Source organism: Macaca thibetana, chromosome 7 (genome assembly GCF_024542745.1).
Source record: "Macaca thibetana thibetana isolate TM-01 chromosome 7, ASM2454274v1, whole genome shotgun sequence".
Lineage (NCBI taxonomy): Eukaryota > Metazoa > Chordata > Mammalia > Primates > Cercopithecidae > Macaca > Macaca thibetana.
The window spans coordinates 141,025,212-141,041,067 of record NC_065584.1 but is presented as its reverse complement, the minus strand read 5'-3'; the positions used below and the strand labels follow the sequence as shown (position 1 = coordinate 141,041,067).

The 15,856-nt window shown below is 32.2% G+C and overlaps 2 protein-coding genes across 12 annotated transcripts in view; one reads left to right on the top strand and one right to left on the bottom strand.

Annotated features, from left to right (window-relative positions):
• The window catches only part of TCF12 (transcription factor 12), an 884,529-nt gene that overhangs the window by 587,908 nt on the left and 280,765 nt on the right, over positions 1-15,856 (bottom strand). The gene's annotated exons all lie outside the window — the stretch shown is intronic.
• Positions 1-15,856, top strand: part of ZNF280D (zinc finger protein 280D) — a 99,256-nt gene that overhangs the window by 31,512 nt on the left and 51,888 nt on the right. For all 11 annotated transcript variants that reach the window (XM_050796779.1, XM_050796784.1, XM_050796783.1 and 8 more), the window contains 4 exons: positions 4,790-4,907; positions 8,119-8,289; positions 8,439-8,548; positions 14,882-15,105. In XM_050796779.1, coding sequence (XP_050652736.1) covers positions 4,790-4,907; positions 8,119-8,289; positions 8,439-8,548; positions 14,882-15,105 — 623 coding nt within the window. The remainder of the gene's footprint in view (positions 1-4,789; positions 4,908-8,118; positions 8,290-8,438; positions 8,549-14,881; positions 15,106-15,856) is intronic.

Sequence of the window (15,856 nt, the reverse complement as noted above, 5' to 3'; positions counted from 1 at the left end):
CCAGTTACATATTCCTATGAGGCAGATTTTAATAATATTCTTCAACCAAAACAACATGTCCTAGTAGATTGAAGGCAGAAGCAGATAAGAGGCTAAAACAATTTTTGATTAAGCTAGATAGTTAAGAGCTTTGCAAAGATGTGAAACAATGCCACTTTTCACTAGCTTTTTTTTGTGTTTGCAAGTCAATTTTCATTAAAATGTTATTTATGTTAATCTGTAATGAGTTTGTTATTTTAAAATGAATAAATAAATGTTATAAAATATTCTCTGTTTTAATTTCTAATATGGAAAATACTGATAGACATAACCAATGTAAACAAAATCTTTTTGGGTTCAACAATTTTAAAGTGCATAAAATGGTTCTGAAGCCAAAGAGTTAGGGCACCACTGTCTCAGAAAAATAGTAGTGAATTTTCCTAAAAATGTATATTCTTTAAATAATAAGAACAAGGGAGACTGCTGAGTCTCTGTCTTGAATCATCCAAGGTTCCACAGGCTATTTCTAATGTTTTAAAAAATGTAATAGATGGCTGGGCGCAGTGGCTCATGCCTGTAGTCCCAGCACTTTGGGAGGCCAAGATGGGCGGATCACCTGAGGTCAGGTGTTCAAGACCAGCCTGGACAACAGGGCAAAACTCTTATGTCTCTACTAAAAATACAGAAGTTAGCTGGGCGTGGTGGTGGGTGCCTGTAATCCCAGCTACTTGGGAGACTGACGCAGGAGAATCACTTGAACCTGGGAGGCAGAGGTTGCAGTGAGCTGAGATCATGCCACTGCACTCCAGCCTGGGTGACAGAGTGAGACTCCATCTCAAAAAAAAAAAAAAAAAAAAGAAAAAAGAAAAGGAAAGGAAAAAAAAGGTGTTCCTGAAGGTAGCTGGAAGGCTACCCAGAATGTAAAAATTATTTGCTATTAGTTGGAATCAAATTAACTCAGTGGTTTCTTTCATGCTTCTTATAAGCTATTTGGCATTTGAGGGAAAAAAAATAGAAAAAGAAAACATTGTTTAATAGTTTGTTAGGTAAAAATCTTTCCAACATTTGACCGAGGGAGGGGAAAAAAAAATAAAAGCAAGAGTTTGTACATTTGGTAAAGGAATTAGGAATTAGATTCTTTTCTGACTCAGAATGTTTTGGGCATAGTTTTTAAATGAAAGCACCTCAGTTGATGGTTCCTATACGTGGGTTCTTTTTAAAAATGAGAGGTTTTGCCAGTTGGTCTGGGTGGAACCCAGAAATGATAGCTTCTTAAAAACTCTTCAAGTGTGATTCTACTGTGCAGTTAAAGTTAAGAATGACAGTGGAGTATTCTGGAATGAATTGAGAATCCTGTTTAAGGGACTTTTCTCTGAATTTTGGAAGTTATTTTAATAAATTATAATTAGTAATTTTTTATGTCATATTTTGTGTGTGTGTTTTTACTTTTTCATGGAATGTCGTATCTGAACATCGCTTTCAGGTTGGCAGGGATGGGATATATTATTATTACCTAGAAAGTCAATGTGATATAGCTTAAGTGCTTGGGCTTTGTAATCAGTCAGACCTGGATTCTATTTCCAGCTCCATCAGCAACAAGTGGGGCTGTACTGGGAGCCTTATTAGACCACACCTAACCTTAGTTTACCTATTTATAAAATGGGGAATAATATTAGGTCTTTATTAGTATTGTTGTGATAGCTGCTTAATATGATACATGTACCATGAAGAGCAAGTACATTTAAAACAATTGTGATTATTTCAGTTTGAAAGGTGAATAACTTGAAACTCAGAAGTAACTTTCCCATTTTTTCACAAATATTTGGAGAAAATGTTTACTTTGAAGTGTATGTTTTATTACTGTTAAATCATAGGGCATAATTGATTTAAAAAAAAATACCACATGTTGAGGCCCAAATGCCTACATCTGCCTATTAGGCCTCAAATTCTAGGATTAGTTTGAGTTACATCAATAGCTTGTTTCCATAACTTCTTAACAAACCCGTGTCAATAGAAAAGTTAGTAACAAAGCAAAATTCTTCAAACTTAAATATTCCTTAATTTATAATAAAACATTTATGTTTCTCTTATGAAATAATATGTATTTGGGGACAGAGTTTAGAACAGTGAAAAGAGTATATCAGGACCCTATAGTATATGCAAATACATATTTCCGTTTTTTCACTGAACATTCTACTTGGAACATTTCCTAAAAAAATTTGGCCGGATGCGGTGCCTCACACCTGTAATCCCAGCACTTTGGGAGGCTGAGGTGGGCAGATCACAAGGTCAAGAGATGAAGACCATCTTGGCCAACATGGTGAAACCCTGTCTCTACTAAAAATACAAAAATTAGCTGGGCATGGTGGTGTGTGCCTGTAGTCCCAGCTACTCGGGAGACTGAGGCAGGAGAATTGCTTGAACCCAGGAGGTGGAGGTTGCAGTGAGCCGAGATCACGCCACTGCACTCCAGCCTGGCGACAGAGTGAGACTCCGTCACACACACAAAAAAGTTAATTTTTGCACAATAGTTTATCAGTTTAATCATTTCTCCATTGTTAGACATACAGGTTATAATTGCTTTGCTGTTATAACTAGTTTTCCCTTAAACATTTTTATTTCATTACCATAAATTCTTAAAAATGGAATAATTAGATAAAAGAGGGTAAACTGGCTGGGCACAGTGGCTCACACCTGTAATCCCAGCACTTTGGGAGGCCAAGGCAGGTGGATCACTGAGGTCAGAAGTTCAAGACCAGCCTGACCAATATGATGAAACCCCGTCTCTACTAAAAATACGAAAATTAGCCAGGTGTGGTGGCATGCGCCTGTAGTCCCAGCTACTCAGGAGGCTGAGACAGGAGAATCACTTGAACTCAGGAGGCAGAGGTTGCAGCGAGTGGAGATCAGTCCATTGCACTCCAGCCGGGGCAACAAAAGTGAAACTCTGTTTCACACACACACAAAGGAAGTGAACATTTTAAAGCCTTCAATAGCTACTGCGAAAGCTTTTATGCAGAAAAATTATGCTAAAATATAAGCTCTACTTTGCCAATAATGAATGTTACTACTTTTTAATTCAAACTAATATTAGACAGAGAAAAAATAGTACAAACAGTTCCCATATACCTCTTACCCAGTTTCCCTTTATGTTAACATCACAACTGGGTAATTAACATTAACCCAACTATAGACCTTCCTGGAATTTCATCAGTTTTCCCATTAATGTTTTTTTTCCTGCCCAGTATCCTGTTCAGGATCCCACCTTGCAGTTATTTCTTTTTAATCTCCTTATATTTTCTAGTTATTCATTCTTTCTTTGTCTTCCATAGCCTTGACACTTCTAAGAGTAGTGGCTAATTAATTTATTTTGTAGTAGATATTATGGTAACATGCCAATTCATTAGTTAAATATTGCTATTGTTTTTATTTGCATTTCTTTGGCTAGCAATTTGGAAAAAAGGTATTTCGTATGTGTTGTTCATTAGTATTTGATATCTGAATTCTCTCAGTTTATGGCCTTTGCCCATATTTCTCCTAAAGTGATAGTCTTTTTGCTTTAATTTTTAATCATTGTTAATCTTGAAACTTTTGCTTGTTATATATTATGACATGTAGAATGGTCCAAAAGTCACTCTGAGAGCTTACTGTCCACAATGAGTATCTTTTAAATGTATTAATAGTACTGGAGTAAATTTGTGTGTGTGTGTGTGTGTGTGTATGTATCATTATATTTAATGTATAATAATATTGGAGTGTATGTCCCTAAATTATATTGACCATATTTTTCATAATTATGTACACTATATATGTATGCTCATATATGTTATAACTTTATACTGCTTTATACTTGACCACATTATCATGCATCTCATACTTTTCACTCCTCTCTTCTTAAGATCTTCCTTTTAGTTTGGACCACCCTTTCTCCTGATGGAAGGGCTAAAACTTCCTTTGAGTCCCAAGGCCTCCAGGGGCAGGACAGCTGGCCCCAATTATTCCTATAAACAACTTCTGTTCTAAACCGTGTCTGCCTGGCATTCTTATTTGTTCACTCTACTGACCGGTTTGCTTTCATATTTGCCTGATGAGACGGAAGATTCCTGGCCTAGCATGGCTTTCTATGGGATGATGGAAAGGGTGTGGGGCCCATTTTTTCTCCTTCTGATGTGTAGCTTATACATTTCTCCAATAAAGATGATTTCAAAATTCATATTATGTGATATATCCATCCTTAACACTGATGCATAATACTGCAGATTGATTCTGTTTGTTTGCCCTGATATCTCAGTTGTGAGGTTTTTAGAGGCATAGAAGCTTTTAATTTCTTCGGTCATGTAAATATGGTTTTTAGTTTTCTCCTTGCTTATGCCCAAAGATTTTGCTAAGTTCTATTATTTGCCCTTTAATGAGGATACTGCATCTTTAGAAGTCATCTAAAGTGTATCAATCTTATTGATATATAAGTTGATTTATGTTTCTTTTACCTTGAAGAAGTTGAACTAAGAATACGCCCCCCATTTTAGTTTTCTAGTCAGCAGTAAACCAGCTCTAAGTAATAGCTTGCTTTCAGTTTCAGTAGATGATAATTTTGGCAAAGTAGCAATTATCTTTGTGTTTTTAACTTATTAATAATTGAGTCATCAAAGGATTTCCTTAGAATATTGGGCATACAATTAAGTTTACTTTTGTAAATGTCTATGAAATAAAATTCTTACATAATTATGTAAAATTACATAATATATAATTATATTGAAATAATTATAACTGTTGAATAAACGTATTATTTTTCCTTTGAACTATTTAACAGGGTTATATAACAAACTCATCACGAATTGTGTCTAATAAGTCATCAGAGTTACTATTTGACTTGACCCAGGATACAGGATTATCACATTACCAAGGGGGACCAACACTTTCTATGGCAGGTTGGTTTTAGTATTTTTTTCATAAAGATTATAAAAAGAAACTTGATAAATATACATATGAGATTGACTTTCTGTTTTGAAGCCCCTACCCTTGTGTGAAGTTTTTCATATATTGTAAGGTGGAACATCACTAGTAGTTCTTGAATACCTTTCTTGGGTAATTTTCTGTAAAATCCTATTTAATGACAGAATATTTTATTTCTTCCTATTAAGTAAGTAACCAACTTTGAACTCATTCTCACTTGGAGCTAACCATAGCTGAGATACACTAAAATAATCTGTGAGTTAGAGAACTTCTCAGGTAGCCTAAATACTCTGTTTAAAAAAGTATTAATTAGTTTCTATGGACACTAGTGTGAAAAATATATGGTTATAGTTGATTTCCTAATTAGTGTCTTTCTGTTCTAATTATTTCAGAGTGATAGTTCAATATGATTATAAAGTGCTATTATAAACTGCCAACAGTAAATAAATAGTGATTTGCACATAGTAAGTACTCATTAATGTACGTTGAAGGATTAATGAACTTTCCCTGTTGAGGAACATTGAAAGTTATTTGATTGTATACTATAACAAAGTTCTTCATTAATCTAAAATAAATTAGTGTACTATAAAAGAATTTTATCTAATTGAAAATTCCCTATAATCAAGGCGGTTATTCTTTGTATATTCGCGATTTGTATCTATTCAAATATGTGACTAAACAGACGTATACATGATTTTTTGGAATTTTTAGATTTACTAACAAATCAGTGCAGAGAATTTACCAAACCCTCTCCTAGTTTCTTTTTAATGGTAATACTAAATGTATTATAAACTTAAACTCCTTTTCCATTTTGATAATCCTTGATTTGATATTCACCTCTCTGGGTGTCACTTACATATTTAGTAACAATCTGGTTTGTGAAATAGCTAAGAACCAAAAGAAACAGGGAGAAAAAAAGTTGTCTTAAAGTCTGGTTTCATAAAGCATATAGACTTTATTCATAGAAAAAGTCTAAATTCTTGAAACTTCTTGGGAATAAAGAGAAATAATGACTCCTATTCTTCCTGTAAGTGTTCTACTTCAGCGAGTGGGACTTTAGCCTGAGCAGTAAGTAGGATGATTTGATCCTCTATTCTTAAGATTTTTGTAGTCTCTGTTAAGTTACCTAACCACTTTGGTTTTCACCAATTGTTAAAAGGGAGATTTTAATTTTTCTTGCAGAATGCATTCATTCTTCACATCTGGAACCATTCATTTGGACATGTAATTTTAATTCTTGCTCTACTTAGGGATTTTTTAATGCCCAAATCCAAGTGAAATGTGAGAATACATTATAAGCTTTAAAAGACTTGACAACACAGTTATTCTGAATGATAATTATGAATGGTATGTGCCACATGTTCAGTAACATGATTAACAGACTACCATCTAGGGAGATTATGGGGGTTTGGAGAAGACTGGATTTGAGCTAAATCTTGAATGAGAATACGATTTTTACCAGCAGAGAGAGAGCTGTTGCGGGTAGGGAGCAGCATAAGCCAAACACAACAGAGAAATAAGTTAAAGCATCAAAATTTAAAACAAATACAGAGTGATGTTATTTAATCTTGAGATTTCTTGTTTTAAAAATTCTTAAAGCAGTCTGTTTCTACTGTCTAGCCTGCTGTATAATCAGATGCTTAATTCAGAATTCCAGCATTCGTTGGTTTTTCAGGTAACTTAAACATCTCACAAGAATGTGAATGTGATTATACAGAATCTTTCCCATGTACCTACAGTATATCTATCAGTAATCGAGTATTTTGAAGATGGAAAAAAATCATTTTTATGTTATCTGAAAAGGATGAAACAGAGAAGCCAAGTAGTGTAGTACTCTTAATTTGCTGTAATGTTTGCCCTTATTAAAAAGCTGACAAGTGAATCTATTATATTTTTCCCCTTTAAGGTAAGTTAAATATAAAATATTTTGTTAGTAATGATAATAGCTGTGATTTATTACTGAGTGCTTTCTGTGTACCAAATGTTTTGTTGGGTGCTTTAAGTACATTATCTTATTTGGTCCTTAAAGCAGCTCTGTAAAATAGGGTATTATAACTTATTTTATAAAAAAGGAAACTGAAGCTTAGAGAAATTAAGCTAAGAATACGTAACTAGAGAGTGACAAGGTGTGGATTTGAACTTATCTTGTCTGACTTAAAAACCTGGAATATTTCAAATATAGTTACCTTACCATTTCTACTTTTAATGTATAGTTGGGAGGACTAAAATATGATGTACAGTTTTAGAATCTCTTTTACAAAGTACAGTTGTGTGTTATTTTCAAAATAAGACTTTTCTGAGCCTTATTATAGCCTGGATATCCTCATTTCTCTTGCGAATGCATTAAATAAAACTAAAATTGTTTAGTCTCAACAAATTGGTTTTCAAATGGGAAAGTGTTTTTAGGAAAGAAATCCTTATATAAACAAAATTTAAATAAATAAAACAAAAAAGAGTTTCTCTGTTAGACATGCTCAATATATTCTCTAAAACAAACCCATTAATTTCTGGGGAACATAGTGTGAAAATCATTATACTTACTACTTCCATGATGTGTCCTTTCATATAAATGAATGAAGTATTATCATTCAAGATTAGTTGTTTCCACTTTGTACATAGCGATAAATGAGTAATACCACTCAAAGCCATGAGTAGACCACTCTTACCACTCTTCAGTTTGTTAGGTAGGAAAGAACTAAGTTTCCATTAGACATTTTAAGTTGTTAAATTAAAAAAGGCATCTTAAGAGCATCTCTAAATTTTTGAAACAGGTAATTGTTGTTTTTTTTTTTTTTTTACAAACTCTAATGTACTCAATGCACTTAAGCGTCTAAAGATAATTCATTTGTCAGAACTTATTCATAGTATACTTTTTTTTTGGCTTGGAGTATTGGTCTGGCTTCCTTTATGATAGCTCTTTATATATTTTTTTATTTGAAGTCATATTTAGAATTTTCTTTCATAGAGGGATTCTTTTTTAAATTATTTAAATGTATGTAGTCCATGAAAATATATGTGCAATTTCTTTACACCCTTGAGTTTGGATCATATCAAGTTTTATCATTATTGTCATGATATGATAATTCAATTATATTACCTTTAATTTAGCTCCAAAGTATTTTTACTCATATGTAAGTAATATTCTAATTTTTAAAAATATATTTCTCACTGTTTAAATTATTGTAGGTATGAATGAAAGTTCATTTTTATCAAAACGTCCTTCTACTTCTGAAGTAAATAATGCTAATCCAAAGAAGCCTAAGCCCAGTGAAAGTGTTTCTGGAGCAAATTCCTCAACTGTATTACCTTCAGTTAAATCCCCTTCAGTGACATCTTCCCAGGCTATGCTAGCAAAAGGTAAATATGAAATCTGGTATGTAAAAAGAAGTTATAGTATTTATACATACATTTTAGAAGTGGCTATAAATTTAAAAAGTATTATTAGTGGTTATTTAAGGTTAAAAAATGATGAATTTTGAGTCATAAAAGTTCTGAATTTATTTTAGGTGCAAATACCTCATCAAATCAATCTAAAAATGGAACACCTTTTCCAAGAGCCTGTCCAAAGTGCAACATTCATTTCAATCTTTTGGATCCTTTGAAAAATCACATGAAGGTGAAACTCTTTCAAAATTTAATTTGTAAAAAGTTTGCACGTTTCTAAAAATACTGATGATTATAGTAATTAATGGTTTGTCCAGAAATAATCTTACTGGTATATCCATTTAAGTAACAATTTACATTCGTAATGATTATATAGATTCTCAAATTCCTTCTAAATCCTCAAATTTTAAAACTTAAATTTGTATATATTATAATGTATGCTTATTGTATTTTAATTTTAAATAAAAATAACGTATTAATCAGATTATTTTATTTATCTGGTCATATTCTTCAAACTTCTTATAAAACAGGCATTTTATTACATGTTTACTTTTGCATATAACTTAAAAATTCTGTTACCTTATTTTTGTGTCCATGTTAACATGTACATGTCAGAATGAAAATCTGAGTTTTATATTTTAATTTTTAATATTCAGGTATAAACTCCAAATGTTGGAGCATTTCATATGAAATAATTGTTTTAAGTCAGTCCAGAATATAGTTCATATAATTGTATAAATTAATTTGAGCTTTTTATTGGTACAGGAAGCCCTTGAATTTAGGTTTTAAGAAATGTCCAAAGTACTAATGAAGTATGAGATTTAGGTAACACTTAAAGTATTTTAGTAGATACTATAGTATCCTGTGTTTGTGTAGAGATGGTCTGTACTCCCCTTGAGTGCCCAGGATAAATGACAAGAAGGGAGAAAAGAGATCAGAAAAAAGGCAGTGTAGATTATATAAGGAAAAGAAAGAAGGAGAGGGGTGCAACGGCAGAGAAGTAACTTAGGAAAAGTTTTTGCTGTTTCAGAGATTGACACATTTTTATTGAAATTGAGCATTTTACAAAAAAAGTAGAAAAAAGGGAACTTAAAAAATTATAAATACAGTCGTCTTATTCATGTACACAATCATATTTGGTCTGTCCTTACTCTCAGAGTATAGCCCTGGATAACTGCACATTATGCTTTGGTCTTATAGGAGAATTATCCTGTAGAAGTACTTTCAATTTTCCTCTTCTGTGTAATGTTTTGGTGAGATTTCTGATGTTTTTTATGTTTTGCATTATAAATGAAGAAAAAAAAGACTACGTTCTTTATCTCTTTAATTTTTTAAGTAGGTAGCAATACAGTCACATGATTCAAAACTAAAAAGCCTACAGAGATACACATGTGAAGAATCTTACCTCTGTGTCTTTTTTACCTGGTTCCTAGTATGACTCAAAAAAAATAATTTTTTATTAGTTTCTTTTGAATCCTCTATGGTTTTCTTTCTAGACGTACAAGTAAACCTGAATGTTCTTATTTTCTATTTTGTACAGAAATTGTAGCATGTTATATATACCTCTGCACCTGGAGAGAATGGCAACATTCTCCAAAATGTGGCTTTTATGTGTTACTTCATGGTTGTAATTACGTATAGTAGAAACAACCAGAACTTCATAGAATTTTCATATTAATATAATAGAACAATATTACATTTTAAATAAGGAAAGTATCTCTATCATTCTAAGAAATTGTATTTCTTACAACTGAACTAAGTTGAAGATAATATGAACAGTGTATGTGTTTGTATCATAAGGAAATCTTGAAAGAATGGTCTCCAAATCTGGGAAGGGAAAGTTTGAATCTGTGGGAACTTTTTACTTTCTAGTTTATATATTTTTATGTATCAACTAAAGTTTTAATGTTATAATAACTTTCATTTTGAAAAGAATGATTTTTAGATTATTTGTGAATGATTTTTTGCACACTAGCATGTAAATAATGTTTTCTTTCAATGGAAAAATATTTAAAATATCAAATATTCTACAATAATAAAAATGTATTTATCTGAGAGCATGTGTCAGGACACAGTACTAAGCTTTAAATACATTATTTCATTAATCCTTAGAAAATTCTTTGAGTTTTTTTTTCATTGTCGTATAACCAATTAACTGGCATAACTAGCTTTCAAAACTCAGTTTCTTTAATGGTAAAGCCCAAGCTTTCACAAATACTTTTTTTTGTAAAGTATAGGGGGTATTCAATATTACATGGAAGCTTGAAAATAGGTATATTATTTTTCCTTTGGGGTATGGAATTTGATATTTATCAGCCAAATATAGCTTATTAATTATATTTATATTTCTGTGTCTTCGCTTCCATTTAGTCCACTTGGTCTGTCCTGGATTGACAAACACCACGTTTCAATCCACATCTTTCACTACCAGTATTTTCTTTCATACATTGCAATTTTGTTTCAAAGTTGTTGCTGTTGTTTATGATATAGAAGAATCTAGCTTTTATAACTGTATTGTGAGGCCAGGAGTCATGGCTCACACCTGTAATCCCAGCACTTTAGGAGGCCCCGAGGCTGGCAGATCACCTGAGGTCAGGAGTTTGAGACCAGCCTGGCCAACATGGTGAAACCCCATCTCTATTAAAAATACAAAAAATTAGCCAGCCATGTTGACACGCGCCTGTAGTCCCAGCTACTTGGGAGACTGAGGTGGGAGAATCGCTTGAACCTGGGAGGCAGAGGTTGCAGTGAGCTGAGATGGCACCACTGCGCTCCAGCCTGGGCGACAGAGTAAGACTCTGTCTCAAAAATAAAATTAGAATAGAATAGAATAGAATAGAATAGAATAGAATAGAATAGAATAGAATAGAATAGACTAAACTAAAAAACTGTGTTGTGAATGTATCCTTTAGCATTTTAAAAAAGTATCCTTTTCTTGGTTTTAATGGTTAGTGCCTTTTAGCCCAAATTCTACTTTGATGTTAGAGTCACAACCCCTGTATGGTTTCCATTTGCCTGCGATATTCTTTGTTTATTCTTTTATTTTCAACTTGTCTGAATTACTTTGTTTTAGGTGTGCCTTTTGCTTTGAGCAAAGTTGACTTTTCTTTTGTGATCCTATATGAAAATCTCTTCTTTTAATAGTGGGTTTAGATTTACCAAAGTGATAGTTTTTTTGGTCTTAGTTCTGTTAATATTTTTCATTAATCCTTTCTTTCTCTTTTTTTAAAAAGACTTTCACAATGTGGTTGCTTTATGTGTGGTTAGCTTGGGTTTCTAAGAGAGTTGTAGTTGTGTTCTCCTGGTTATTTTTCTAATTTTAATGTATAACTCCACTAGTCTTCTATTCCTTTAGCAGTTCTCTACTGTTCTTTTCTATGAGGAAGGATTAAAGTAGCATGAAACTTCCTGTTTTCAACCCACCTGTCTTTCTCTTCTTTTTTGCTACTTGATTTTAGTCAGTATTGTCTGAGCATTTGTTTGCCTTTGCTGTTAAAATGCCTATACCTATATTAGTTTTATTTGGTGGCTCTAACTGATATTCCTTTATGAACTACTACTATATGTGAGGCAATCTATGAACTTTTGAGATCATACTCTTTGTCCTTTTATCCTCTTCCAATTTTTATTCATTGTATTATTTTTCCATTGTCAGGGCACATGACATTACATTTGTGGTTTTTTTTGACCTTGTGTCATACTTGTTTTGATCTTTTTCTACAGTAAATATATCCAGTGTTCATCATCAGTGTTTTTGTCATGGTTTATTTGGTTTTCTGTTTAGCTAAAGTTCATTCTGTAGTAATTTCATTTAGGAGGAGTCTGAAAATGTCTTTCTTTGAGGTCGTTCATGTTCAAAGCAATTTCACTATAGTCCATTCTGGAAAGATAGTTTGATCTAAAGTTGATCGAATCCCACTATCAGGATTTTGTTGGTGTAGCTCCCGTTTTCTAGTATTCAATATTGCTGTTGAGGAATCTGGGACAAGCTGAATTATTTTGCCTTTTATAAGTGGTTTGATCTTTTTGTTTGGCTGTCTATAGCCTTTTGGTTGTCTACATTGTTTTTGTTTTGAAGATGGATAATTTTATAATGATATAACTTGGTGTTGGGAATTTTGGCTGAGTCCTCTCTGGCATACTTCTTGTTCTTTCAACCTGTATATTTGGATTTAGCACAGTTTATTTGAATTGTATTTTTAAATATTTATTCCATACAAATTCATCTCCAATATGAATTTATTTTATCTTCTTTCCCTGGCATATGTCTGAATTTTTTTTTAAATGGACTTTTCTCTTACTAATATGTTTCCTTTATTTTATTTGAAATGTCTGCTCACCACTGTATTCCTTCCTAATTTGTCTTCATGTCTCTGATTTTATTTTTTTTCCTATACTTTCACCCTTGATTTTGCCACTCTTTTTTTTCCTTCTAAATGTCTTGTCTTGGCATCTTTTCTTGCTTTGTGGTCTTCCAAATAGAGACAATTGCTTCATTATGTTTTTAAAATGTGTGGCTACTGTTTTCATCTGCATCTGCTCCATGGCAGCATATTTCTGATGTTTTTGTTAGAATTTTATATTTTTCTGTTATTTGCCTTCTTTTATTATATGGTATTGTTGTTTAGATGTGAGTGCTTATCATGTTTACAACTTGGATTTTCTTGGGCCAGCTGTTGTTATACAAGCTTCTTTTAGGAGAAAGCATAGGTTGCCAGGATAGTCTCACAGCTTGCTAGCTGGTTTAAACAGCTTTTTGCTGGGCAGAAGGCTTCCTGCCATTGTGACTTGTGTGTCTGATTCTTTATGTAGCACTGCCTTTCTGCTTCTCTGTACTGAATCAGGTCTGGGGTACTTCTCCTGCCATCCTTCTCGCCTCAGCTTCTGCACCTGTTTTTGCAAACAAAGGGTATACCCTTGTGATTCAGAATATGTGTTTCGCCTTTAAGATGTATATTTTTACTGACTCTTTAAGATCTGTTACCACCGGGTCCCCTTTACTTCTCTGGTTTACTTCTAGCTAAATGCCATCTGCCTGATGTTGGCTGCTTTGAATAGTGCTTTCATATATTATGGAGTCTGTGGATTTTATCTGACCCTTAGTTTCAGTGATAAACCAATGTGTGGAATTTGCTTGTGTGGTTTTTAGATGACTCTCAGGAGGAAAAGGGGAAGATGTTGACTGATGTCAGATGTTCTCATGAGAAGGCCTATTTAACTATAAAAATAGGATCCTTTGCTCAAAAAAATGCACCTAAATTTTTAGGGCACTAACAAAGCAACAGAACATGGTCTGTGTACTGGGAGGAGTAAAGATAAGAATGATACATAGATGATGTCTGGTATTTGTCAAACTATAGTATACGGCATTAAAGTACATATTTAATATTTGCAGAATGTTTAACCCACAAAAATAAGGGATAAATGAGGAATTGCAGTGAAGATCTATTAATAAAACTAAAAGGTACTAGAGCTGAATAAAACATGACCAGTTGATATTGTACCATAGCTCAGCTATGCCCCCCATAGCTTACTCTATCCTCCTATAAAACCTAAAATCTAACTTTGGTTCTCATCTCTTAAGGTGCTTATTTGTTTTTTGGATAAGCAAAGGGTACTTTGCTGTTCTCAATGACTAAATCCTTCACCCTAATTCACTACACGTTGTTGTCCATTTTTGGTTATCAATGGTTTATTATTCAGCTCTTTTACAGAGATAAGAAATGTTTAAAAGGTACTCTGTGAACAAAGTTTATACGTTTATTTTAAAAATCTGATCCTATCCTACTTTTCTGTTAAAAAAAAATAGAAAAACAGCAAGTAATTTATCATCTATTATGGGTATCATAATTTATAGGTATTTTAGGGTAATCTTTAATGTTCATAGACGTTACATTTTACAAATGTAAATTACATTACAATGTTCATAGACATTACATTTTACAAATGTAATTATAAATTACAATGTAATTTGATAATTTTACATTTGGGACAGAAGATTATCCACATTTCTAATTAGTGAGACTATTCTATATTATGTAATTTTTGTATAATTTTTCCCCAACCAGGCTTTATGAAATTTCTAATTAGGGAGACTATTCTATATTATATAATTTTTGTATATTATAATTTTTCCCCAATCAGGCTTTATGAAATTTTGTATATCACTTGATAATTAAATATATACATCAAGGCATATAAACATTTCCTTTCTATACATCTTGACATGGACGTGAGATGAATGATTTTTGGTTAAGGAACAAATTATTATTAAATATTTACATCTAAAAAAGCAAATTGCAAGGGTAAAACTGTTAGAGCTACAGCCGTGTCTTGGTTTTAGGGTTTCTCAAATCTTTTTGAATTCTTATATTAAGATAATAGGTGTTTATTATTTGAATTTTTAGACTGTATATATGCACCACAAATTTTTGGTGACTATTTTTCTAGATATGTTACAAGCATAGTTTTAATGGTCTGGCCTTAGGTGTAAACACACAATCACCTTTTGGTGTATTTTTTTTTAAAGAATAAGTAAGGCTTATATATTTTTTTTCTCTTTCAGTATTGTTGTCCAGACATGATAAATAACTTTTTGGGACTGGCTAAAACAGAATTTTCAAGTACAGTAAATAAAAACACAACTATTGATTCAGAGAAAGGAAAATTGATCATGTTAGTTAATGACTTTTATTATGGAAAACATGAAGGAGATGTCCAGGAAGAACAGAAGACTCATACAACCTTTAAATGCTTCAGTTGCTTGAAAATTCTAAAAAATAATATTAGGTATGTAAATACTTGTTTTTATTTCTATTGAAAATTGAAATGCTGCAAATAAAAATGTTACACTTTTATCTTGTGTTTTCTATGCCATTCTAGGTAAGCGATTTTAACACTTTCTACTGAGAATAGAGGCAGATTCTCTTGTTGGAAAGCTTCTGTTCTTTCTTGTGTTGTGGAGTTTGACTCTTGGATCCAGTTAGTTGTATTTCTTTCACATAGCTTAAGAAAGGACAGTTTATTTTAACTTAAGACAAAATGAACTTCTTTTTTCTGTTTTAGTAGTGCTCTTTGAATTTTTATTAGACATTTTTTATTTTCTAGTTGCCTTTGAATTTTATATTTCTTCACATTACAAGAAGAACCACTTTATGTTTGTTCAGGTTGAGCTCCTCCATACTAATCTGTGTAATGCTCAAATTTTTCAATTTATATTTACAGTTTTTAGAACATTCATCTTGCAGGAAAAGTTACCTGTTTTGGAGATGTATCAGTTATAGGAAACATGTCTGTTTTGATTTTAAAATTTAACACCTTTAGAAATTAGAGATTTAATTCCCAGTGGAATATATAAATGCTTTAAATACTGGAAATTTGCACTTCTTAATCGTTCAGTTGTAATCTTTGAAACTATTCTATATAAGTTAGTAAGAAGAGAAAAGTAATAAGAAATTGAATGATATTATTTGTTGATTATGTAGCCTGATATTCAAAGTGAATAATTGTTAACAGTTAACATTAAATATCTGATATTTAT